The following is a 27,718-nucleotide window of genomic DNA, read 5'->3' on the forward strand; positions in this document are numbered from 1 at the left end:
CTCCTAACCACTTTGACCAAGCTTTTGATGGTCTGTTCCAAAATCTACGTAACATGGTTCAGTGTCAAATGTTGTTGTTGTGAAGCAGATCAAATAAAATGCACTATGAATATAAATAAATATATAAACACAAGCAGGATGGGGAGTATGAAAAACAGCAAAATGAAGCAGCTCTGGTGGTTTGAGTCTGGGGCTGGAGATGATTCTTTTATGGATGGTTAGAGAGTGTTAGAAGGTTTTTGATCCATGAAGGACATCAGCCACGTCCGATCCTGTTATCAGTGATATTCAGGGGCATACAATTCCCCAGGAACATTCCTGAATGGTTATTTCCCATGAACATTCCTGAACGGTAAATAGAATAAGGGCCACAGTGGGCCATCTAGCTACACAAGCTTGGTCTGTAATTTAATTCGATATTCGATAGGGGAGCACGGTAGCATGGTGGTTAGCATCAATGCTTCACAGCTCCAGGGTCCCAGGTTCGATTCCCGGCTGGGTCACTGTCTGTGCGGAGTCTGCACGTCCTCCCCGTGTGTGCGTGGGTTTCCTCCGGGTGCTCCGGTTTCCTCCCACAGTCCAAAGATGTGCGGGTTAGGTGGATTGGCCACGCTAAATTGCCCTTAGTGTCCTAAAAAAAATAATGTTAATGGGGGTTGTTGGGTTACGGGTATAGGGTGGATACGTGGGCTTGAGTAGGGTGATCATTGCTCGGCACAACATTGAGGGCCAAAGGGCCTGTTCTGTGCTGTACTGTTCTAATTCTAATTTGCCTCATTCCATTTATCTCTCTTAATCCACACCTAATAATAATCTGTGCGTCAGTCTTGAAAATTTCAGTTGATCTCCCAGCATCTAGAATGATTGGGGAATAATTTCCACTTGCCAAAGTGTGGGAGAAATGCTTCCTGATTTCACCAGGGTAGTGATGACCCCCACTCGATTAATAATCTGCAGGTGCAGACTAATGCTCTGGGTTTCGATAGGAGGGGAGGGGGATTTTGAGATCCTGGCCTGGCTGTGGTGGTACCTGGGGGATCCACGCTGAGGTTACAAATGATGGGCAATGGTGGATCTGGCAATGGAGACATAAACTAGCTGGTGCCAGCTGGAGAATCCTCTGGGAAGAGGATTTATTTTCCCTTTGAGCACACAAAGGAAACAGGAAACAATCTCTTGCTTCCCCTTGGAATGACTGGCTTAGCCAACAATAGCATCCAGTGTCACTATGATTGGATTTTGGATGGCCATGGCCACTCTGCAAAGCATCGGGAAAATTGCAATTTCCTTCTTTAGTAGCTAAGCTGAATTTTGCACTTTTGTCCTTCCCTCAGAGGAAACAGTTTGTCTGTATCTCTTATGACAAATCTGTTAGAGTTCTTTTGAGGAGGTAACAAGGAAGTTAGACAAAGGAGAACCAGTGGACGTGATTTATTTAGATTTCCAGAAGGCCTTTGACAAGGTGCCGCATTGGAGACTGTTAAATAAGTTAAGAGCCCATGGTGTTAAGGGTAAGATCCTGGCATGGATAGAGGATTGGCTGACGGGCAGAAGGCAGAGAGTGGGGATAAAGGGGTCTTTTTCAGGATGGCAGCCGGTGACTAGTGGTGTGCCTCAGGGATCTGTGCTGGGACCACAACTTTTCACAATATACATTAATGATCTGGAAGAAGGTACTGAAGGCACTGTTGCTAAGTTTGCAGATGATACAAAGATCTGTAGAGGGACAGGTAGTATTGAGGAAGCAAGGGGGCTGCAGAAGGATTTGGACAGGCTAGGAGAGCGGGCAATGAAGTGGCAAATGAAATACAATGTGGAAAAGTGTGAGGTTATGCACTTTGGAAGGAGGAATCTAGGTATAGACTATTTTCTAAATGGGGAATGCTTCGGAAAGCAGAAGCACAAAGGGACTTGGGAGTCCTTGTTCACAATTCTCTTCAGGTTAATGTGCAGGTTCAGTCGGCAGCTAGGAAGGCAAATGCAATGTTAGCATTCATGTCAAAAAGGCTAGAATACAAGGCCAGGGATGTACTTCTGAGGCTGTATAAGGCTCTGGTCAGACCCCATTTGGAGTATTGTGAGCAGTTTTGGGCCCCATATCTAAGGAAGGATGTGCTGGCCTTGGAAAGGGTCCAGAGAAGGTTCACAAGAATGATCCCTGGAATGAAGAACTTGTCGTATGAGGAACGTTTGGGGTCTCTGGGTCTGTACTCATTGGAGTTTAGAAGGATGAGGGAGGGGGATCTTATTGAAACTTACAAGATACTGCAAGGCCTGGATAGAGTGGACGTGGAGAGGATGTTTCCACTTGTAGGAAAAACTAGAACCAGAGGACACCATCGCAGACTAAAGGGACGATCCTTTAAATAGAGATGAGGAGGGATTTCTTCAGCCAGAGGGTGGTGAATCTGTGGAACTCTTTGCCGCAGAAGGCTGTGGAGGCCAATTCACTGAGATAGATAGGTTCTTGATTAATAAGGGGATCGGGGTTATGGGGAGAAGGCTGGGGAATGGGGATGGGAAAATATCAGCCATGATTGAATGGCGGAGCAGACTCGATGGGCCGAATGGCCTAATTCTACTCCCATGTCTTGGTCTTACCAAATCCTTTTTTATCATTTTAAACACCTTCATCAGATCACCCCTCAACCATTTTAAACTGAAGAATATAATCCAAGTTTATGGAACCTGTCCTTCATATTTTAAATCTGTAACAATGGCATTGTTCTAGTGAATCTGACCCTCCCCCAGGCAAACATATCCTTCCTAAGTAATGCTGCCCAGAGCTGAATGCAATCCTACCCAAAGCTCCATGAAACCAAAGCATCACGTCCTCTCCTTTTTGTATTCTAATTCCCTTGTGATTTCGTTAACCTTTCCGATCCAATGTATCACTTTGCAAAAAGGCACACTTTCCAGGAAATACCTTGAAAATTTGTAAATTGATTTGATTGAAATGGAGAGAATAAATCATTCCCAGAGTTTCCACCCCTCCCCCATTGCTCCAGTTGTAAAAGGCTGGGCCCAATCTGCCAGCAGTTCTGCTGACCCCATTAGATTAGGTTTTGGCTGTCATGAGAACTCTCAAAAGCCACCATGAATCTATAAGTGGGATAAATTAAAAAAGTTATTTGACAGGAAAGGCAGAGAATTGAATTATTTTTTTATTTGTTCATTGGATGTGGGTATTGCAGACTAGGCCAGCATTGGGTCTTGAAAGTGGTGGTGAGCTGCCTTCTTCAACTGCTGATGTCCATAATGTAGGTACACCCACAGTGCTGTTAGTGAGGGAGTTCCAGGATTTTGACCCAGCGACAGTGCATGAACGGTGAGATATTTCCAAGTCAGGGTGGTAAGTGACTCGGAAGGGAATTTCCAGGTTCAGGTGTTGCCATGTGTCTCCTACCCTTGGCCTCCGAGGTGGAAGGTGATGTCAAAAGAGCTTGGGTGAGTTGTAATGTATCTTTTAGATGGTGCATATTGCTACCACTGTGGTGGGAGGGAGTGAGAGGTGGCAGGTGGGTGCCAACCATTTGTCCTCTTTGTGTTGTTGGACCTGGATTCATCCAGACAAGTGGAGAATATTCCATTCTGTTTCTGATTTGTGCCTTTATCGATGTGGAGCAGGCTTTGGGGAGTCAGGAGGTGAGTTATTTGCAGAATTCCCACCCTCTGATCGGCTCTGGTAGGCACAGTATTTATGTGACTGCTCCAGTAGTACCCAATTGTTTTTTTTCCAATTAAAGGACAATTTATTGTGGCTAATCCACTTACCCTGCACATCTTTGGGTTGTGGGGGTGAGACCTACGCAGACACGGGGAGAATTTGCATAGTGGCCTGGGATCTAGCCTGGGTCCGCAGCGCCTTGAGGCAGCAGTGCTAACCACTGCGCCACCGTGCTGCCCTCTGTCAATAGTTTCTGGTCAATGGTAATACACAGGATCAAGGAATTTTTACAGTCCAGGACACTATTTGGCCCATCGAGTCTGCAACGACCCACTAAATAGCATCATACCCTCCTAAACCACTCCCCCACCTTATCCCCGTACCCCACCTAACCTGTACATCCCTGAACACTAAGGGGCTATTTTATCATGGCCAATTCACCTAATCTGCACATCTTTGGACTGTGAGAAGAAGCCGGAGCACCCGGAGGACAGGGTTCCGTGCTCGGACCACTGTTGTTTGTGATATATATAAATGATCTGGACGAAGGTATAAGTGGTCTGATTAGCAAGTTTGCAGATGATACTGAGATTGGTGGAGTTGCAGATAGTGAGGGGGACTGTCAGAGAATACAACAGAATATAGATAGATTGAAAAGTTGGGCAGAGAAATGGCAGATGGAGTTCAATCCAGACAAATGCGAGGTGATGCATTTTGGAAGATCCAATTCAAGAGTGGACTATACGGTTAATGAAGAGTCCTGGGGAAAATTGATGTCCAGAGAGATCTGGGAGTTCAGGTCCATTGTACCTTGAAGGTGGCAACGCAGGTCAATGTAGTGGTCAAGAAGGCATACAGCATGCTTGCCTTCATCGGAAGGGGTATTGAGTACAAGAGTCGGCAGGTCATGTTACAGTTGTATATGACTTTGGTTCGGCCACATTTGGAATACTGCGTGCAGTTTTGGTCGCCACATTACCAGAAGGATGTGGAGGCTTTAGAGAGGGTGCTTTCTCAAGAGAGTGGGGGTGTCAATTACAAGGGGTCACGATTTCAAGGTGAGAGGGGGAAAGTTTAAGGGAGATGTGCGTGGAAAGTTGTTTACGCAGAGCGTGGTGGGTGCCTGGAACGCTTTGCCAGTGGAGGTGGTAGAGGCGGGCTTGATAGCATCATTTAAAATGCATCTAGACCAGGGGTGGGCAAACTTTTCCATCCAAGGGCCACATTCAGAAATTCACAATTTTAAAGGGCCGCATAGTATATTAAGTAAAATAATTAATATTTAAAATAGCCAAAATAAAAGGTTTTTAAAGAAAAAAAAGCAATTAATTTTTATTAATTAATATTTTAAAGTAGAAACTTCACATGAAACACATGTTGTGCCGAGCAATGATCACCCTACTCAAGTCAACGTATCCACTCTATACCAGTAACCCAACAGCCCCCCCCCCCCCATTAACCTTAAAATTAAAAAAAATATATTTTTTTAAATTTTAAAATTAAAAATTTTTTTTTTATGACTTGATCTTGGTGGGCCGCATAAAGACCTTTGGCGGGCCGTAGTTTGCCCACCCCTGATCTAGACAAATATATAAACGGGCGGGGAACAGAGAGAAGTAGATCCTTGGAAAATAGGCAACAGGTTTAGATGAAGGATTTGGATCGGCGCAGGCTGGGAGGGCCGAAGGGCCTGTTCCTGTGCTGTAATTTTCTTTATTCTTTGAAACTCATGCCGACAATGGGAGAAGTGCAAACTCCACACATGCAGAAATCCAAGGCCTGAACTGAACTCTGATCCCTGGTGATGTGAAGTAGCAGTGCTAACCACTGTGCCACCCGATGTTGATATCGATAAGATGCTGATTATGGGAGTTCAGCGATGGTAATATCATTCAATGTCAAGGGGAGATGGTTAGATTCTCTCTTGTTGGGATATTATGTTCATTGCCTGGCACAGTTACATTCCCCACCAGTCCAGGCCTGAACACTGTCCAGCTTTTGCTGTTTATGGACAGACTGCTTCAGTATCTGAGGGTTGTGAATGTTTTTTAAAAAAAAAATTAATTTACAGGATGTGAGTATCACTGGTTATGCCAGAACATAGAAGAGTACAGCACAGAACAGGCCCTTAGGCCCTCGATGTTGTGTCCGAGCCTTGTCCGAAACCAAGATCAAGCTATCCCACTCCGTCATTCTGGTGTGCTCCATGTGCCTATCCAAAAACTGCTTGAAAGTTCCTAAAGTGTCCGACTCCACTATCACAGCAGGCAGTCCATTCCACACCCTAACCACTCTCTGAGTAAAGAACCTACCTCGGACATCCCTCCTGAAGTTATTGTCCATCCCTAATTGTTCTTGAGAAGGTGGTGGTGAGCTGTCTTCTTGCCCCGCTGGAGTCCATTTGGTGTAGGCACACCTACTGTGCTATAAGGGAGTTTCCAGAATTTCGACCCAGTGATGGTGAAGGACCAATTAAGTATTTCCCAGTCAGGGTGGGGAGTGACTTGGAGGGGAACCTCCAGGTGGTGGTGGTTCCCAGGTATCTGCTGCACTTTTCCTTCTAGATGGTAGTGATCTTGGGTTTGGAAGGTGCTGACTAAGGAACCTTGGTGAGTTACTGTAGTGCATCTTGTAGATGGTACACACGGCTGCCACTGTAGAGGGAGTGAATTTTGAAGGTGGTGGATGGGGTGCCATTTACATTGGCTGCTTTGTCCTGGATGGAGTCGAGCTGCACTTATCCAGGTAAGTGGAGAATTCCATTACACACCTGACTTGTGTCTTGTGGACAGGCTCTGGGAGGTCAGGAGGTGAATTACTCACCACAGCATTCTGAGACTCTGACCACCTCTATAACCACAGTATTTTTTTGGCTGGTCAAATTGTAACCTCCAGGGTGTTTATTGTGGGGGATTCAGTGATGGTAATGCCATTGAATGTCAAGGGGCGATGGTTAGATTCTCTCTTGTTGGAGATGATTGTTGCCTGGCACTAATGTAGCACAAAGTTTACAAGCTACTTTAGCCTAAGCCTGGATATTGTCCAGGTCTTGCTGCATTTGCACATGGGCTACTTCAGTATCTGAGACATCACAAATGGTATTGAACATTGTGCAATCATCAGCAAATATCCCTACTTCTGTCTTTCTAATGGAAGTAAGGACATTGATGAAGCATTGATGTTTGGGCCGAGGACACTGAGTAACTCCTGCTGTGATGTCCTGCAGCTGAGATGATTGATCTCCACCACAACCATCTTCCTTTGTGCCAGGTATGACTCCCAACAGCAGAGCGTTTTCAACGATTGTCATTGACTCCCGTTTTGCTAGGGCTACTTGAAGCCACACCCAGCCGAATGCTGCCTAGATACCAAGGGCAGTTACTCTAGCCTCACCTCTGGAATTCAGTCCTTTTGTCCATGTTTGAACCAAGACTGTAATGAGGTCAGGAGCTGAGTGGCCCTGGCAGAACCCAAACTGAGTGTCTGTGAGCAGGTTATTGATGAGTAATTGCAGCTTGATAGCAAGATCAATAACCCCTTCCATGACTTTGCTGATGATTGAGAATAGACTGGTGGAATGGTAATTGACCAGGTTGGATTTGTCCTGCCTTTTGTGCACAGGGCAACTTTTCACATTGCCGGGTAGATGCTAGTGTTGTAGCTGTACTGGAACAGCTTGGCTAGGGGCACAGCAAGTTCTGGGGCACAAGTCTTCAGTACTGCTGCCAGACGCTGGGAAAGAGGGCTCATATTTACCAATATGCTGTTCTGGGAGTGACCTGTGATTTTTAACATTACTTTCTTTCAGTTTTGGCCACACACAAGGTTAGAAGATGACGTACCAATTTCATGCACTCACCCCAGCCCAGAAGAAGGAGCTGTCTGATATCGCTTTGAAGATCACCTCCCCTGGCAAGGGGATTCTAGCTGCTGATGAGTCTGTGGGTTAGTGTTCACTGCCTTTTACTTTTCTGCTTGTGAGTTATTGGTGGGGGGGGGAAGAGGATAGTACAAGAGAATTAGCCGTCAGTTTCCATCTCTCTCTTTATATGTGTACTAATGTCTGCTGAAATGCCAGCTCAATGTGTGTTGTGTAAGCAGGGGCACATTAACAGATTGCTTGTTGTGACCTGAGGAAAGAAGGCTAACCAGTTGGACCAATGAGAGGTGCAGCAGCACAAAAGGAATCTCCCCACAAGTCTCAGAAATAAACACTCCCAACTATTGGTCTCTGTCTAGTTTTGAGGAACTCCTTCCTGCTCCATAGTATGTTAGATGGGAGGGTATCAAAAGTGTCAATGTGAGCAGACTAATGAATTCATCAACATACACCCCTTTTTCTTTTTTTAAATAGATTTAGAGTACCCAATTCATTCTTTTTCCAATGAAGGGGCAATTTAGCATGGCCAATCCACCCACCCTGCACATCTTTGGGTTGTGGGGGCGAAACCCACGCAGACACGGGGAGAATGTACAAACTCCACACGGACAGTGACCCAGAGCCGGGATCGAACCTGGGACCTCAGCGCCATGAGGCAGCAATGCTAACCACTGCGCCACCGTGCTGCCCTACACACCCCTTTTTCAGCACTGAACATTGAATCCAAACCCTGGGTCCAGTGTTGTTGGCTAAACCATCACATGGGTTGAACAGCACATCACTGTGTTCATGGACTGCAGCTTCTAAGTTTACCGATTTTATGAAATCTTTTTGTGCGTTTTGGGCAGTAAACTGTCTGTAGGGGTCATCTGTGCCCTGAAGCCACTGGAACCTGTGAAGGTCTAGCCAGTTAATGGTGGTGTGCTTTTTATTCCAAATACTCTTTGGTGCTTTGACCTGATAATGTTGGTTTGAGGAGACCGTGAACTCTGTACACCTGTGTACATTCTCTTGCCTGTCTCCATTGGGGAATGTAGAAGTGGAACCAGGGATCTGCTGATAGTTCACAAAACTCACAATGTGGGTTTCTGCTGCTCCTAAAACGAGGTAAGTTGGGAGTTTGTATTTTTTAAATTTTGTTTCTAAAATTTAGAGTACCCAATTCATTTTTTCCAATTAAGGGGCAATTTAGCATGGCCAATCCACCTACCCTGCACATCTTTGGGTTGTGGGGGCAAAACCCACGCAGACACGGGGAGAATGTGGAAACTCCACACGGACAGTGACCCAGAGCCGGGACCGAACCTGGGACCTCGGCGCCGTGAGGCTGCAGGGCTACCCACTGTGCCACCGTGCTGCCTGGGAGTTTGTATTTCTAATTGTAACTGAAGGCTACAATTAAGGTTTGAAACCTAAAATTTAACATTGGATTAATGGCAGGGGAATTGTGGTTGAGCAAAATAATACTTTCAAAGAGAACTCTGTAGATAGGGCCAAACTATTCTTTAGTATATGCAAATATCTCTGTTCTGTTGAGCATTTGAGATGGTGGGTATTTGTATTTGTTGCTTCTCATCTCCTAAAATCCATTTCCTCGTTGCTGGGTTGTGTTCCCACATCAATACTTTGGCTGGTGACTTGGGGAGGTATCATAGCAAAGTCTGATTTGCTTTTCTCTGTTGCACTCACTTGATGTGCTTATTCCAGTAGAGAATATAATTGTGGATGGGAGTCTTTTTTAAAATATCTCTCTTTATATCCGGGTACTGGGTCCAATTGACTTTCGATGCTGCTCCAGTTGAGATTTGCCAATTTGGTACAGGCCTGGAATGGAACCTGGACCCTGGAGTCTGTAACTGGTACTACCCACATGTGTCCACAGCACCATCACTGAGCCTGTACATTTACCTTTCACTAAGTAGTTTCCTATTCCTTTTCCTAGGGAGCATGGCCAAGCGTCTGAATCAGATTGGTGTGGAGAATACTGAGGAGAACCGACGTACTTACCGGCAGATCCTGCTGACTGCTGATGACCGAGTCAAAAGTTTTATCGGAGGCGTCATCTTCTTCCATGAAACTTTGTATCAGAGCACTGATGACGGGACACCCTTTGTAAATGTGATCAAAGATCGGGATATTGTTGTAGGGATCAAGGTAAATGATCAGGATGTGTGTTCATCACTTTGAGAACTTCAAAATGCTAGACAACCCACTAGGGAGTGACAACAGTGAGCAGTTTCCCCATGTTGGGGGGGGGGGGGGGGAAGATAGGGCAAGGGAGGATTGGAACTCAGTACTAGCAAATTCTGCACAAGTGATGTTTACAGATTGGACTTCAAATTTGCTGCATGTGGCGGATTCTAAAGATTTTCACATATTCATCTTCTCTGTGGAGTGAGGTGGATTTTAGGAACACAGAAACAGGATTGCTCCACTCAGCCCAGCGAGCCTGTTCCGCCGTTCAGTTAGATCTTGGCTGATCATCTCTCTCAATCTTCCTGATCTATCCCTTGAATCATTGGTATCCAGAAATCTATTGATTTTCTGTCTGATCGTGCTCAATGGTTGAGCTTCCACTGCCCTCTGGGCTAGGGAATTCCTAAGGTTCCCCAATTTTGAATGAAGAAACTTCTCCTCTTCTCAGTATTAAATGACGTGCCATGTTCCCTGGTTGTAGATTTTCCTGCCTCTGATGAGGCAGACCAGCAAGGCCTCCACTGGGAATGTTTATGCGGGGTTTGCGACGTAAAGCTTTTGCACGTTCTCTTTTCCCTGAGCCTTCTGGTCTGCAGTCTGCTGGGACACCAGCTGCCGAAAATAGCACAGGAGGAATTGAAAATAATTTAGTAACACGTGATGATGCTTCTTGGCCCACTATCTAGTTCAGGTATTACTTCACACAACAGGACTGAAAATCAAAGTGATCAGTGCAACTGACTCACTGATCCAATCTCCCTGAACCCGAATTAAAACAAATATAAGTGATTCACATGTAGGTTTACCTTTTTATATTTCTCATGGGATATGGAAATCACCAGTTGATTTTTAACTGCCTTCTGAAATTGCTGAGGTAGCCACCCAGTTCTAGGGCAATAAAGGGTGGGCTACATCCAGAGTCCCATGTAGACCAGACAGGGTAAGGACGGCAGATTTCCTTCCCTAAAGGACAGGTGTGTTTTTGACAGTCGCTGATAATTTCATGTTTACCACCATTGAGTCTAGCTTTATATTCCAGATTTTAAATTTTTTTTTTATTGGATTTAAATTCCACCAGCTATTCTGGACAGATGTGTTTTTGACAGTCACTGATAATTTCATGTTCACCATCATTGAACTTAGCTTTATATTCCAGATTTAAAATAAATAAATAATTGGATTTAAATTCCACCAGCTATTCCAGTGGGATTTGAACCCATGTACTTTGAGCATTGGCCTGGATTACTAGTCTTGTGATATTATCACAATATCACTATTAGCAAAGAAACTTGAGCCTGTTCTGCCATTCTAGAACGTAGAACAGAGTACAGGCCCTTCGGCCCACGATGTTGTGCCAACCACGTATCCTAATCTGAGATGAACCTAACCTACACCCCTTCAATTTACTGCTGTCCATGTGCCTGTCTAAGAGTCGCTTAAATGTCCCGAATGACTCTGACTCCACCACCTCTGCTGGCAGTGCATTCCACACACCCACCACTCTCTGTGTAAAGAACCGACCTCTGACATCTCCCCTGTACGTCTAAAGAGTTCAAAGAAAGATGTTTATTCAGCATAAAAGCAGTATTTTCACAGGACCTAGTTACACCCTCTGGGTACTCGCTGACCTGTTATACTCATGCTGGTTAACTCGCAACTCAATCAGCACCAGGGAACAATCATCTCCAGCTGAATGAGGCCTATGCAGGTTACAACAATGGCTGATCTGTACTTGCCTTCACTTCTTATCTCTCAATACCCATGCCCAGCAAAAATCAAACCTGTCTAGTTCCTGAGTTGCAGTCTTTCTTGCTATCTGGGGTTGAGTTTGATCCTTTCTGCGGGGAATTGGAATCAGTATAACTGAGACCATATATAATCCTGTGTGCCACAAGCAGTGATATACCCTTCACCAGTCCTGAGGTTTGGCTTGTACATATCTTTGAACAATTTATATACAAGTCAAAGGGAGGGATGCTTTTTCAAAATGAGAGCTGAAATATCAGCATCAGAATGGCGTACAAATTAACAGGGTACAAGATTCTCAAACATCTCGTTAAAAATTATTTGGATGTTTTGTTGAATATTTGGGACAAATTATAACTATCAATATTGTATTTGAAACTTGAGACTTCTCTGTCCTGTATTTCCAGGTTGATAAAGGTGTTGTTCCTTTGGCCGGAACCAATGGAGAAACCACCACTCAAGGTAGAGGATCTGCCTAATATTTTCTTTTTATAAATGTTTTTATTCTCCATTTTCACATTTTCCTCCAAAGTTTACACCCCACCCACAGACAGTAAACGGTAACAAATACAAAGTCAATCCCCTTAACAATAACAACGATCCCACCCCCCCCCCCCCACTCAACGGCGTCCAACCTCTGAAAGAGTGCCGTATGTGATACCCAAGAGTTGTAAACCACCCCCCCCTCTCCAACTCCTCCCATCCACTACCTCATGTAAAACTCCTCCCCCCAACCTCGGTTCCTTCCCCCCAACTTTCCACCCCGGCTAGACCCCTTGAACCCTGTTCTGCCAGGCTCCGATGGCCATAGCCTCTCACTCCCGTTCACTGGCCGGCTTAAACCGGCCAGCGGGGAGGCCCCCACTTGGGTCCCTTTCCCCCTTGCCCGGCCCTAGGAAAGCCCAGAAATCCCCTTTTAGCACACACACCCCGCATATCCACCTACACCCCAAAGAACCCTCATTTCAAGTGCAAGTCCCATCACTTTCCTTGTCCAAATATATACAACATTGGCTCCTTTAGCCCATCCACCCGCACGCAGTGAAACAAAATAGAAGAAAATACAGTCATGAGGTCACATCGGCACATGGCCATTTCTCAGTTCTGCCACAGTCCTTCTGCCTTCGCAAACTCCTCCGCTGCTTCCGCCTTTCCAAAATAAAAGTCCTTGAGCTTGTAAGTCACCCTCAGCTTTGCTGGACATATAATGCCGCACTGCACCTTGCTAATGTACAGTGCCCTCTTCACCCGGTTGAAAGCAGCCCGCCTCCTCGCCAGCTCCACCGTAAAGTCCTGGTATACACGTATACCAGCTCCAGCCCACTGCACCACCCGCTTCTGCTTGGCCTAGCACAGGACCTTCTCCTTCACACTACCTACGGAAGCACAGAGTCACTACCCTGGGCGGCTCACTCACCTTTGGTACAGGCCTCCACGACCGATGAGCCCGATCCAGTTCATATTGGGAGGGATGCTCCCCCTCCCCCAGTAATTTCACCAGCATCGCGGCGAAATACTCAGTCGGCTTCGGCCCTTCAACTCCTTCGGGCAGCCCCACAATCCTCAAATTCTGTCGCCTGGATCTGTTTTCCAGCTCTTCCATTTTTCCTCGCAGATCCTTGTTAATCTCCATCACCTTCCGCATCTCCTTCCCCATCGAGGTAAGTTGATCACCGTGCTGCAATAATGTCTCCTCCACTTCCTTCAGCGCCTCCCCTTGCTCCCGCACCTCCCCCACTGCTCTCGCCACCGCCGTCCTCACCGGGGAAATCGCCTCCTCCACCAGCACACTCAAAACCTACCTCATCTCCTTCCTCATTGCCTCCAGGTGTTTTGTAAACTGCCTTTCGAATTCTGCAGCCATCACCTTGGTTATCTCTTCAGCCGTAACCAATACGGCCTCCCCTGGTGCTCCAGCCTCCATTTTCCTTGGTGACCCCGTGGTGACCTCTCCATTCCCCGGCGGACCCTCAGCTGTCTTTTTAATGGCCGTCTTCTTGCTGATCCTGGACATCCTCTTCTGCTGTGCCTCCTGTGTGGCTTCTACGCGCCCTCTGCCTGCTTTTTCTGCGTCATGGAGCCTGGGAGCGGGTTTAAAGCCCCGAAAATGCCGTTTCCGAGCAGGAGCTCTCCGTTACGCGGCTGCCTTCCGCCTGCCGTCACCAGAAGTCCCAGGATCTGCCTAATATGACCAGCATCTCTGGTGTAATCAGGAAGGGTAAAAGATCTGTGTGCTGTGATTAGAGGGGGTACAGGATCTAAGCAGTTATTGTCCATTTGTGAATATGCTGATCCCTATTGTCTGATTGACTCAGCCCTTCCCATTCACTTAGAATTTCTGGAATCCTCCCAAGCTCCGTTCCAATCCTGATTAAAGTCTCCTCTCCCACTGAAATTCTGAATTGCCTGGTTTGTTACTCCATACCATACCTGGGAGAACATCCTCTAGTTCATTGAACCAGGCTGTATTGTTTCCTGAAACATTTGAGAAATTCTGCACTCCAGCAATGATTATCACTGCACTGCCTGATAATCAGACACTGTCTGATTATGGCCTTGTTTTATTATCAGTGGGTTTGGCGTGGATTCAATGGAATTTCCCCAGACTAATTTCTTTTCATTTTCAAATGGAGCAACCATGAGGCAGGGAAGTGTAGCTCGTTGTGTTCTCTCTTTAATTGGCTCTCTTTATGGCGGCTAATATGGTCGCCTTCATTAATTCTAATTACGTTTGCTCAAGAGTCGCCAGGTATCTTTCGATACCGCCACAAGGTTCAAAACCGAATACTGATCAAAGACTCGATACACCAGTTAATAAGTTCAAAATCAATGCTCGTCTATTTATGCATACAGTCAAATATACTCATGCACAAAACTCTACCAACTAAACTATCACTACTACTAAAGCCTATACTTAGCTTCGGGCACCCACTCAGTCAGAGGAACAATGGCCGTTGTCCAGTTCTGAGGCTGTTGGGGATGAGCTGGTACGGAATAGTAGCTAGGAACGTCAATCTCATAGCGTGCGTTGACTTTGGACTTATTGTTCTGGTGCAGCTGCTGGGCAGGTCTCTCCTCGCTGAGAGCCAAGACCAAGAAGAACGATTCTCTTGGGGGCTTCTTCTTATACCCAAAGGGGCTTTGCACGCTTTTGGGCGGGCCTTGAACTTGGTCCTAATTAATTGGACCATATCCTGATCATTGGTATCGATTTCCTCCAATAAAGGGGTGGCTGCCCTGATTGCTGAGCGGGCCCTAGGTGGCCATTGGCCGGCTTTGTTCTCGTCTCCTCTGGCGCTGGGGTGTCTGCTTTGGTATCGTTTACCTAAATGTTTCTCTTTTGTCCCCAGAGATGGCTCATTAGTATGCTAATGGCTTTGAAGTATCGCTCTTGTCTGGGAGCTGCAACTCCAATCAACAGATAAACCTTGCACCTGCTTGCTTTCTCAGCTTTGTCCATTTTTCCCATCATTCTTTGCAAAGTGTCCATTTTGTAATCGGGACGTGGCCACCCCAGGTGGCTACAGAAGGATGCTGACACTTGAGGATCCCCCGCTCTCATTCAAATGAATCGTTAAGCACAATTTCCAGTCAACTGGAATCAATGGCTTCCCTATTGGCTCGCACGAAATGCCCCATCTAGTGTGACCCATAGATCAAGATCTCTGATTTCCAATTTGGGCTGTCGGGGTGAAGCTATTGGCATGAATGGGAATGAGTTTTCATTGCTGTACCCAGTGGTATGTCTCTTAGAAGGTGCCAGATTTAATTCCGGGCTTTTCCCAGCATTTCTGCCTTGGGTTCATGGCAACAGGACATTCCCTTCTCAGTACAGTTAATCTGCTATGAATTGAAAGCTTTGCACTTGTACATGCTGTTTATGGGTCCATCGTATGTGCTTAAATTTAAAATTAACCTGGAGGTTGGAGGTGTCCATCATGTTTTTCTGTGCCTCGTGGGGACAGGACAGACTTAGTAGGCCAGTATGTACAGGCGAGAAGTACTTGAATTTATTCAGTCTGTAAATACGTGATATTGTACTGAGTGTTTCCAGAAATTTCTTTTGTTTGAATCTAGTTTTCATGATCTTTTTGAGGTGTTACCATTTGTATCAAGCTGACCATTTTCGATGCAGTCACACTTGGTCTTTTACAGCCTGTTTAATATATTTGAATTTCAATGTAGAAGTCTCTCGGACACTGAGATAAAGACCAGTTAATGTTATGTTGGCTGAGGGATAAATGTTGCTCAGGACGCTGGGAAGATCTCCTTTGGTCTTCACATAATTTCAGATATTTTTACATCCAGATGAGGCTGGAATTCTTTGGCAGTTTGCTGGTGGTGGGATTCCCTGGCCCTGCCCACTGCGCATACCCACCTGCTAGATTCCCGGTGACGTAGAGTGGCTACAATTGCAATTCCCATTGACAGCAGAGAATCTTACTGGCAGCAAACAATGTGGCACCTCCCCTACTCAGAAACACACAGCTGGGAGGTCAGAGAGTACCGTCTGAGATCTTGATTTTAACACCAAAAGGTGTTCAGCACCCACTCGGTACTGCAAAGGGATGTCCACCTGGATTTTGTGCTCAAATCGTTCAAATGGGACTTGAGTGAGAATTGCTCCAACTGAACACACCAATATATTGCAGCCACCTAGCAATTTCCAATGCATTTTCCTTTCATTTCAAGGCCCTTGTTCAGAAACAAAAGACAAATATTTCCATTAAAGTCTATTTTTGGCATTATCTCCGTGTCTGCATGGGTTTCACCCCACAACCCAAAAGATTTGCAGGGTAGGTGGATTGGCCACGCTAAATTGCCCCTTAATTGGGGAAAAAAATTGGGTATTCTAAATTTATAAATAGAGGGGAAGAAAGGTCTATTTTTGGTCAGCCAGGTTGTGTATTAGTTGCTGCTGGAACAGCAGAATGGGGTCCTTCCAGAGACCATTTGATTTGTCCTGATTTGCATTACGGAATTAAAATAGAAATCTATTTATAACAGAAATAAAGCTTGGTGTTTGTTGATGTACCATCAATTGGACGCGAGACACGATGAAGATCCAAACTGTGGCTTTAATCAGCTAGTTGTTAGCCCGGTGGTCGACTACAGAGAAAGGCCGACCGCCGGGAAACCTGGCTACTTATACCCCGCCTCGGAGGCGGGGTCTACTTGCCTCTCGACCAATTGGTGAGCAGTCACATGACTAGTCCCAGCCAATCAGACAAGAGGCACATGACCAGCCAGAGCCAATGGGAAACCAATGCTCTGCACCAATGGCAGTGCTCCCACTCATACCACCACATTTGTATTTTTGTTCTTGTGCCTGTGCCTGAACTGGGCAGTGTGTGACAGCTAGTCTGTGTTTGTTTTCTAGGTTTGGATGGACTGTCAGAACGTTGTGCTCAGTACAAGAAGGATGGAGCAGACTTTGCAAAGTGGCGCTGTGTCTTGAAGATCAGTGACACAACTCCATCCGCCCTTGCTATTGCTGAGAATGCCAATGTCTTGGCACGTTACGCTAGTATCTGCCAACAGGTAAACTGGGACCAATGTGTGAACTGCAGATGATGGTTGTAGAATCTGTTTCCAGTCGGTACCACATCGGCCCAATGTGAAGTTTCTGACTTTCAACTTACAGACACTTGGAAATAATGAGTAGCTTCGGTCCCCTGCAAACTAAAGTACACCCAAGCTGGGGTGGAGAGCGGGAGGGAGGAAATTCCTGCTAAGTAGGAAGACTTGGTGTTCTGTCCTGAATTAACCCATCTCGGCGAGAGTAGTTAAAGGAATCGACAATGGGCTCTCTCATTTCCCTGTGAAGAGGAGAATCGGCACTCCCAATCACTGTCCAGTGATGCAGCTGAAAGTCTCCTTGCCTGAAGACTCCTTGTGTCCTACACTAGCCTCTGATTGATTCCATGACTGAATAGTCTGCCAAATTCCCAACAAGTAATAGTTTGGTATTTAGAGTATTGCTTGGGAAAAAGGGATTTGTCAAAGCTTTTGATCTTGCAGTGATCAGGACACTTTGCAGGAATACCAAAGTTAGGGGAAAACAACTATTTTATACTGTATGAAAAGAGAGTGCTGATTGGTTAACAAGCAGACTGATTGGTAGAGGTGTTGCCATGGAGAATGCACCAGTTGCTGGTGAATGACTCGGAATCCCAACGCATATACAGAGGGCCCTGTTTGCAGACAGGAAGAACGTGTACACAGTGTGCCTGTTTCAGCAAAACAAAGTAAGAGACAGCCATTCACAGGCCAATCTGAGTCAAGTTGCCTGGTCTAAATTTCAGTTAACTGTCAGTCACCATCAACTGGTACATTGTTCATGATAACACCTCTACCAATCAGAATCCACTTGTCAACCAATTGGTACTCTCTTCTCCTACAGTATAAATTGTCGTTTTCCCCTTCTGCTGGTACTCTGGTGAAATGTCCTGATGAGTGCCAGATGAAAAACTTTGACATTTCTCTTTTTTCCCGCAATACTCTGGCAAAGAACAAAGAAATGTTCTTTGTTACCTCTTCAAAAATACTCAATCAGGTAGGTACGTCATGACCTTCCCCTTACAAAGCCATGCTGTCTGTCCATTTTCCTCCAAATGTGCAATAATTCCTGTCCCTTAGTATCTTTTCCAAAGCTTTCCCACCACTGATGTTAGACTCACCGACCTATAATTTGCTGGATTATTCCTGCTTCCTTTCTCAAACAAGGGAACAATGTAATCCTCTGGTACCTCACCTGCGGTCAAAGAGGATGTGAAGATATATGTTAAGCCCCCAGCTATTTCTCTCCTAGCCTCCCATAGTAACCATCGATAGATCCCATCCGGCCCTGGGGACTTGTCTACCTTAATGCAATTTAGGATACTCAACACTTCCTCCCTTGATATATGTGCGTTCACCCACCTATCCCTGACCTCAACATCCGTCATCTCCTTCTCCCTGGTGAATACCGATACAAAGTACTCATTAAGGATTTCACCCACTTCCTGCATAACTTCCCTGAGCTAAATCACTGGCTTTTAAAGCAGGCCAGCAGCACGGTTCGATTCCCGTACCAGCCTCCCCGGACAGGCGCCAGAATGTGGCGACTAGGGGCTTTTCACAGTAACTTCATTGAAGCCTACTCGTGACAATAAGCAATTTTCATTTCATTTCATTTCTATTGTCCTTGAGTGGGCCTACATTTCTCTTGCTCCTAACATATGCATAAAAAGCCTTGGGATTCTCCATGACCATGTTAGCTAAAGACATTTTCATGGTCCCTTTTAGCCCTCCTAATTCCATGTTTCAGTTCCTTCCTACTTTCACTGTACTCCTCAAGGGTTTTGTCAGTTTTTAGATGCCCACATCTATTGCATGCTTCCTTTTGACTAGGCTTACAATTTTCCTTGTCATCCATGGTTCCCAAATCCTGCCATTCTATCTTTGCGGGGACTTGCCTGTCCTGCATCAACTGGCCTTTAAAAGCCTCCCACATGTAAGACGTGGATTTACCCTCAAATAGCCGCTCCCAATCCACATTCCCCTGTTCCTGTCTAATTTGAATGTAATTGGCCCTCTCCTAATTAAGCACCCTCATCCACGGGCCGCTCTTGCCTTATTCATGACTATTCAAAATCTTATGGAATTATGGTCGCTCAGCCCAAAATGCCCCCCCACTGAAACATCAATCACCTGGTCAGACTCATTCCCCAATACCAAGTCTAGTATGGCCCCCTCCCTGGTTGGATTGTCAACATACTGGATCAAAAAGCCCTTCTGGAAACACCTAACAAATTGCTCTCCATCCGAGCCCCTGGCTGTAAGGGATTCCCAGTCAATATGGGGGGAGTTAGTCACCCATCACAACTACCCTTTTTTCACATCTTTTCAGTATCTGACTACACAACTGCTCCTCTGTCTCCTGCGGGCTGTTGGGAGGTCTATAGTACACGTCAAACATTGTGATTTCACCTTTCTTATTCTTTAGTTCCACCCATAATTCCTCACTACAAGGTCCCTCCAATGTGTGCTTCCTCAACACAGCTGTGATCGCAGTACAGCTCCCCCACCTCTTTTTTTTGTTTCCCCTTCTGTCCTGTCTAAAACAACGATATCGCAGAATGTTAAGCTGCCAGTCTTGTCCCTCCTTTAACCATGTCTCCATAATTGCATCATAGTTCCATGCAGTAATCCAGGCTCTCAGTTCATCTGTTTTACCTGTTATTCTTCTTGCATTGAAGCAAATGCACTCCAGACCTACAGTTCCGCTGAGCCCTGCAGCTTCCCTCTGCCTGCTCTTGCACTGCACTATATATATATATATATATATATATCTGGTCTCATTTTTTCCCCAGACTCTACATTTACTGGTCTGCTGTTCCGGTTTTCCATCCCCAGCCATACTAGTTTAAGCCCTTCCGAAGAGCACTGGCAAACCTCCCGCCCAGGATATTGGTGCCCCTCCAGTTCAGGTGTAACCTGTCCCACCTTCCCCAGAAGACATTCCAGTGATCCATATATCTAAAGACTGGCCACTTGGGCAAAGTATTGGAATGTATTTGTGCAGGTTTGTAAACCAATTTGTACCTTCAGGAGAGGAAAGAATAAAATGGAGGGGGGAAAAGCAGGATTGGATTGTCCGGATTTTGGATTTACTTCTAGAATCAGAACCAGGGGACGGAGTCTCAGTGTACCAGGCCAGGTCACATGCAGGCCATTTAGGACTTGAGATGAAGTGAAATTTCCTTACTCAGGGTAGTGAATCTTTGGAATTCTCTGTTCCAGAGGACTGTGAAGGCTCATTTGTTGAGTATGTCCAAGATGGGGATCATTTGATTTCTACGTATTACAAATGTCAAGAGATATGGGTAAAGTGTGGGAAAACGGTGTTGGAAGTAGATCAGCCATGGTCTCATTGAATGGCAAAGTCGGCTTGAATGGCCCACTCCTATTTCTTGTGTGTCCATTAGTGTGTTGGAAGGCGAGATAGTACAGGTAATGGGGAAAGTTTCATGAGTACCCAATTCTTTTTTTTCCAATTAAGGGGCAATTTAGCGTGGTCAATCCACCTTTCCTGCACATCTTGGGGTTGTGGGGGTGAAACCCACACAGACACGGGGAGAATGCGCAAACCCCTCACGGACAGTGACTCAGAGCCGGGATTCGAACCCAGGTCCTCAGCGTCGTGAGGCAGCAGTGCTAACCACTGTGACACCATGCCACCCTTGGGAAAGTTCCATGCCTGAGTGGTTTGGAGGTTCTGATTCCTGGAGGTGGGGTTCAGGATCGCTGCATATCTTCACCATTTTTCCTCCTTTCTGTTCTAGAATGGCATTGTTCCCATTGTGGAGCCTGAGATCCTTCCTGATGGGGACCATGATCTGAAGCGATGCCAGTATGTCACTGAAAAGGTTGGTTGGGGGATTTATTTGGCATCATTCAAAAACTGTCTCAAGTGGTTTCTGGACAATTCGGTACTTTTCAGTCTCTGTTATATTGTAAACAACTGGTCAATGAAAATCAAGAAAAATGGCTGGAGAGCCAGAGACTGATCTTAACCATGGACAGGAGGTAAAAATGGAATTTGCAAATTAGAAGAGAAATGAAATGCAAACCTGATTCATGTAAAATGACAGAAAATAACATAATTGGAAAATAAAATAAATGCAAGCAAACTCTTGAGAACACATCACTTTGAAGATTTACACAGTTCTGAAGCAATTAAAGATAGCCCAATGGTGGATCATGTAAAGTCCATGTGAAGGATATATGTGGCAGAGAAGGGGACTATTGAGGCAGCACTTGGAGCAACAAATCAAGGTAGAAATCAGTTATTGTCTCAGCAATTTTCCAGCTAGAATAAAGGAGCAATAAGGTGAGGTTAAGCATTTTTCCTCAGGGAGACCCAAAGGGGGAACAATGTCCGGTGCCATTTTGGCTATGTCTGGTTTTTCAGGCTAGTTCCTAACCTTCATTAATGAGACATGTAATGAATGTTTTGCCACTTCGGATCTGTAGGGCAGCCGCTGGGCTTCTCCCAATGGGGGATACAATCTTGGAATCGGCTGACATCAAGAATGCTAGTTCAATTTCCTTTAAAATTCTGCCAGGTGGACCCCCTGCCTTACCTGAGGCACGCTACATGAAATGAACATGCTGATATGAGGGAGCTGCCTCTGCTACTTGCCTGAACTATTATAATAAGGCCCAATTGTGGGCCAGTCTTGGGCTTCTCGGTCGGGGCACCCATTGTAAGAATGACTAATTCACAACCTGAAAATAGATGCAGACAAATTCCTTGCCATTAATCTCTGCATCATGGAGAACTAAAAGGGAACTGGGTTCTCTGTACCAGACCGTTGTGAATTATAGTGTTTGCTTTTCGTGTTTCAGGTGTTGGGGGCAGTCTACAAGGCTCTAAGTGATCACCACATTTATCTGGAGGGCACTTTATTAAAGCCCAACATGGTGACTGCAGGCCATGCCTGCCCTACCAAGTACAGCCCAGAGGAGGTTGCCATCTCCACAGTTACTGCGCTGCGACGCACAGTCCCACCTGCTGTCCCAGGTATGTGGATCCCAGTTGAAAGGTTTACCTTGGTGAGTTTGGTCCTCCATGTGAGATGTCTAATAATGGGGAGTAGAGAACGTTTGTGTAGTTTCACTGAGCTATCTTTGGGCATAAATTAGTATTTTTCACAAGCTGCCTCCCTCTTAATTGTTACATTGTGGAGTGCAGTGATTTGAAATGATTGAAGGCTTGATGCAAGTCAGAGGACTGGTATTTACCCTTGATGGCATGGAAGATGGTCACTGGAGAATCACACCATGCAGCTGGCTGACACACACTGACTAGGTGACTGAAGGGGTCAACATACTCATGACAGCAAGTTAACCAGAAAAATGATGCCCCAGCTCAGCAGTGTCACACTAAGGAAGCTGAGGATAGTATTAGATTAAAAAGAGGAGTCTTATAATGCAAATAATAAAAACAAGTCTGCAGATTGAGAGTCTTTCAAAAACCAGTAAAGGACCACCACAAGATGATAGAAAGGGGAAAAAATAGAATGAGAGTAAACAAGCCAGAAATATAAAAGCAAGATTGTCAGAGCTTTGTGATGAATGTAAGAAATTGTTATACATTATATTTTATTGCTTTAATATTATGGAAAAACCCTGGAGTTCAAATACATACCAGCAGTGTGTCTGTTAATGTTGTGATTAAGGGGGCAGCATGGTGGCGCAGTAATTAGCACTGGGACTACGGTGCTGAGGACCTGGGTTCGAATCCCGGCCCTGGGTCACTGTCCGTGTGGAGTTTGCACATTCTCCCCGTGTCTGCATGGCTTTCGCCCCCACAATCCAAAGATGTGCTGGTTAGGTGGATTGGCCACGCTAAATTGACCCTTAATTGGGAAAAAGTAATTAGGTACTCTAAAAAATTTTAAGGGTTGTGATTAAGGGGTCCTAAAAGGTGGGATCATTGATTTTAACCATTAACTTTTTACAGAGCTGGCTAAGGGAACATTTCTGGAGATTTCCTGGGGTGCAGATAATTTGAGGGGTTGTGTGTTTAGTTCTCGCTAAGCAGGTCATGGGACAGCTTTAGTGGGATAGAGATGATGTAATTAATGGGAGGAGCCAGGTCTGTCTGTAGGTTTTGGAAGTTCGCTAGGATCAAAGTGTGCTAGAAGGAACTTCAGGTTTTTCCGGAAAGGGTCGTTCTTCTAAAGTTTGCACAGAGAACAGAAAGTAACCCTGATTTGTTAACTTTATTTGAGAGGATTTTGAACTGTATTGGATTGCTTAATTGGAAAATATATAGCGACAGGTGTAAATAGTGAGGTAAGGTTTTTCCTCTTGTATGTAACAACTGTTCAACTGGTAATTGTAGAGTTGTTTGTTTGATTTTGTTTTATTTTTTTATATTTTACCTGCCATTATTTTTTTCCCCATTTAAGCGGCAGTTTAGCGTGGCCAATCCACCTAACCTGCACATCTTTGGGTTGTGGGGGTGACCCTCGCGCAGACACGGGGAGAATGTGCAAATCCCATACAGACAGTGACCCGAGTCTCAGATCGAACCCGGGCCTTCAGCACTGTGAGGCAGCAGTGCTAACCACTGTGCCACCATGCCATGCGCCCTTATTTATTTAATGTTAATTCTGTGTTTAAAGTGTGTGTTAACATAAAAGATACCTATTCATCAGAGTCATCATTCCTGAGGTGAAGAGTTTACAAATTGAAAAATTGTTTTGACTTGGATTGGAGGTAGTGCAGCAAAGGCTCACTACATTTAAGGGCAGCATGGTGGTTAGCATAAATGCTTCACAGCTCCAGGGTCCCAGGTTCAGTTCCCGGCTGGGTCACTGTCTGTGCGGAGTCTGCATGTCCTCCCCGTGTGTGCGTGGGTTTACGATTGTTGGGTTACGGGTATAGGGTGGATACGTGGGTTTGAGTAGGGTGATCATTGCTCGGCACAACATCGAGGGCCGAAGGGCCTGTTCTGTGCTGTACTGTTCTATGTTCTATTTTTCCCTGGGATGAGAGCTTTGTCTTATGGAGAGTGAGACACTGAGTAACTTGGTTCTATATTCTCTGGAGTTTGGAAGAATAAAAGGTGATCATTCAAGATTATAAAGGGGCTTGATGGGGTTCATAGTGAGATGTTGTTTCCCCTGGTTGGGGAATCTAGAACAATGGGGCACAGTTTCCGGATAAAGAACTTCATTTAGGGGTCTCTTTCTTCAAACAGTTATGGATTTTTGGAAATCTACACCAGAGGGTTGTGGATGTACCATTGCCTCAGTATTGAATATATTCAACACAGATTTTTGGTGTCAAGGAATTGGTGGTTCGCACTGCTTCCTCAGCACCAGGGACCCGGGTTCAATTCCAGACTTGGTGACTGTGGAGTTTGCACGTTCTATCCCCCTGTCTGCGTGGGCTTCCTCCCAATTTACAAAGATGTGCAGGTTGGGTGGATTGGCCACACTAAAGTGCCCTTTAATTTCCAAAGATGTGCAAGTTCCTGGGTTTATGGGTAGGGTGGAGGAGTGGGCCTGGGTTGGGCACTCTTTCAGAGAGTCGCTGCAGACACGATAGGCTGAATGGCCTCCTTCTGCATTGTAGGGGTTCAGTGGTTCTATGGAAAGATATGGGGAGTGGGAGAAAAGTGCAGCTGAAGCCCAGCATCAGCCATGATCATGTTGAATGGTGGCAGATCAGGCTCGACAGGCTGTATGGGCTGTCTGCTCCTCCTATCTCTAATGCTGTTATGCTGGATAATTACATCTTTACACATTAAAAATAAATAAATTTAGAGTACCCAATTATCTTTTTTTCAAATAAGGGACATTGTTGTGGGGGTGAGACCCACGCAGACATGGGGGGAATGTGCAAACTCTACATGGAGAGGGATCGGGGTCGAACCTGGGTCTTCGGCACCATGAGGCAACAGTGCTATCCACTGCGCCACCGTGCTGCCCTCTTCTTTACACATTCAAAAAAAATAAATTTAGAGTACCCAATTCATTTTTCCAATTAAGCGGCAATTTGGCGTAGCCAGTCCACCTACCCTGCACATCTTTGGGTTGTGAGGGGGAAATCCACGCAGACAGGGGGAGAATGTGACCGTGACCCAGGTTCGACCTCGGCGCTGTGTGGCAGCAATGCTACCCATTGGGCTGGTTTAGCTCACCGAGCTAAATCGCTGGCTTTTAAAGCAGACCAAGCAGGCCAGCAGCACTGTTCGATTCCCGTACCAGCCTCCCCGAACAGACGCCGGAATGTGGCGACTAGGGGCTTTTCACAGTAACTTCATTGAAGCCTACTCGTGACAATAAGCGATTTTCATTTCATTTCATTGTGCCACCGTGCTGCCCCTTCTTTACACATTTTAATGATGTACAAACTTATTAGAAACTTCTGAAGCTGTCCAATTGCACTCTATTCTTTGTCACTGTGAGAGGTTTACATTGATGCACAGAACTCCATCAACCTCAGTCATATTGGAAATCATATGGCAAGACAAACATAGTATGTACACACTATAATTTTAGACTGGCTTTTCTTCTACTTTTCCCCTAGGAATCACTTTCCTGTCCGGAGGGCAAAGTGAGGAGGAAGCCACCATCCACCTCAATGCCATCAACAAATGTCCACTGCCAAAACCATGGGCACTCACCTTCTCCTTTGGCCGAGCTCTACAGGCCTCTGCACTGAATGCCTGGCATGGGGAGCAGGACAATTTGCAGGCGGCGCAGGACGAGTTCATGAAGCGTGCTGAGGTAATAATGGTTCCTGTCTCACCTTCAACCCTGTACTTGAGGGGAGGGATGGCTATAAAGCTAAATCAGGGGGTACTTACATTCAAGAAGTAGGAGCAAGAGTAGGCCACTCAGCCTTTCGGGTCTGCCCCACCATTCAATATGATCATGGCAGGTCTGACTGTAACCTCAATTTCACATTCCCACCTACTCTCTATAACCTTTCACCCCCTTAATTATCAAGAATCTATCTAGCTCAGCCGTCAAAATATTCAAAGACTGTGCTTCCTTTTGAGGAAGAGAATTTCAACTACTCTCAACTCGGAAAACATTCTCCACCTCTGTCCTAAATGGGCGACTGCTTTTTTTAAAAAACAGTGGTCCCTCGTACTAAATTCTTTCACACGAGGAAACGTCCTGTCCACATCGAACCTGTCAATACCCCTCAGGATTAGGCTTGGGCAGCATCTTCCAAACCCATGACTATCTAGAAGGACAAGGGCAGCAGATACAATGTGGTTGGCTCTCGGGGATGGGCAATAAATCCTGGCCTAGCCAGCGACGCCCACATCCCATGAACAAATAAAAAAGAACATGGGAACACCACCACCTGGAAATTCCCTCCCAGGTCACTCACCACCCTGACTTGGAAATATATCACCGTTCCTTCACTGTCGCTGGGTCAAAATCCTGGCTATTCCTCCCTAACAGCACTGTGGGTGTATCTACACCACGGGGACTGCAGTGGTTCAAGAAGGAAGCTCACCCCCACCTTCTCAAGGGCAATTAGGGATGGGCAACAAATGCTGGCTCAGCCAGCGAAGCCCACGTTCCATAAAAAATAATTTCAAGAAAATGTTTGATGGGCTGAATAATCTACTCCTGCGTAGCTGCTTGGTTGCTCCACAGGGTAGTATCTGCCTTGTGTATCTGTCTCAAAAAGCAGATATCCCCAGTGTAGAAGCTGTCAGTTTAGAGTTTCTTCCCCCATGGCAACCAGGCCATTTGAGCTCTCCCGCAAGAAGCTGCCATCCCCCTTCCCAGAGAGTTGTTTGGAGTTGAAGGAATTTTAAAATGCAGTTAGACTGATAAAGTCCAGTGTTGTAACACAAGGATGAGAATTTTAAATCAGAGGTGTTGTCCACCAGACCAAGAGTCAGTGTACATCAGTGACTGTAGGAGTTATGGTGACTTTGATTTTAGTTTGTGGAGTGAGGAGCCATGGGGACAGTGATGGGATCAGGGCTCCTGCTTTTAACCGGTACAGTTCTTTGGTGTTTATGGTTACTTTCTGTAAAACCTAAAAAAAATATGTATTTGAAGCATACTTTGTGCTTTAATCTGTTTTCATTGTTTTTAGGTTAACAGTTTGGCTTCTCTGGGGCAGTATGAGTCCAGCGGCGAGAGTGATGGGGCAGCTAGCCACTCTCTCTATGTAGAAAACCATGCCTACTGAAAGGAAGCCACGAGAAAATACAAATAATAAAAATGGAATGAAAAAAGTTTTAAATTCTCATTCGGCTTCTCGTGATTTGCTGACCCACAGCCTCTGCTAACCTTGTATATTGTCCCCTCACTGCCTGCATTATATTGCTGTGTGGCTGAGATTTACCCCTTGGGAGTGCTGATAGCAACACATGTTCCGTATCCTCCTCCTCCTGGGGTTCCTGTAGTTTGACTTTGCCCTCTAATGGCTGTGCTGCAATCTCAAATATAACAAATGTTATTTCATTTTTTTTCCCTGAAAGATTTGAAGATGTTTTAGAATTAGCTGCCTTGCCCCTTGATCACCTGGGCTTGTGGTGAACAACTAATTTTATTCCCTGAATAACCACTTTTAGGTCAGAGCTTAGCTTCACTTTGCCCCTTCACGATGTGAATGTGTTGCTGTGGCTTCCAAAGTGAGCATTACAATATAGGAGGTGACTGTACACAAATGTATAACAGTAATTATAACTAACG

General features: G+C 45.5%; 1 protein-coding gene across 3 annotated transcripts in view; it reads left to right on the top strand.

Annotated features, from left to right (window-relative positions):
• The window catches only part of aldocb (aldolase C, fructose-bisphosphate, b), a 38,648-nt gene extending 11,376 nt beyond the window's left edge, over nt 1-27,272 (top strand). For all 3 annotated transcript variants that reach the window (XM_038814748.1, XM_038814749.1, XM_038814750.1), the window contains exons 2-9: nt 7,476-7,612; nt 9,490-9,701; nt 11,897-11,951; nt 16,870-17,030; nt 20,816-20,899; nt 21,882-22,056; nt 25,578-25,777; nt 27,117-27,272. In XM_038814748.1, the coding sequence (XP_038670676.1) occupies nt 7,501-7,612; nt 9,490-9,701; nt 11,897-11,951; nt 16,870-17,030; nt 20,816-20,899; nt 21,882-22,056; nt 25,578-25,777; nt 27,117-27,212 (1,095 nt within the window). In that variant the 5' untranslated portion in view covers nt 7,476-7,500 and the 3' untranslated portion in view covers nt 27,213-27,272. The remainder of the gene's footprint in view (nt 1-7,475; nt 7,613-9,489; nt 9,702-11,896; nt 11,952-16,869; nt 17,031-20,815; nt 20,900-21,881; nt 22,057-25,577; nt 25,778-27,116) is intronic.
• Nucleotides 27,273-27,718: the final 446 nt, after the last annotated feature.

Source organism: Scyliorhinus canicula, chromosome 12 (assembly GCF_902713615.1).
Source record: "Scyliorhinus canicula chromosome 12, sScyCan1.1, whole genome shotgun sequence".
NCBI classification, from domain to species: domain Eukaryota; kingdom Metazoa; phylum Chordata; class Chondrichthyes; order Carcharhiniformes; family Scyliorhinidae; genus Scyliorhinus; species Scyliorhinus canicula.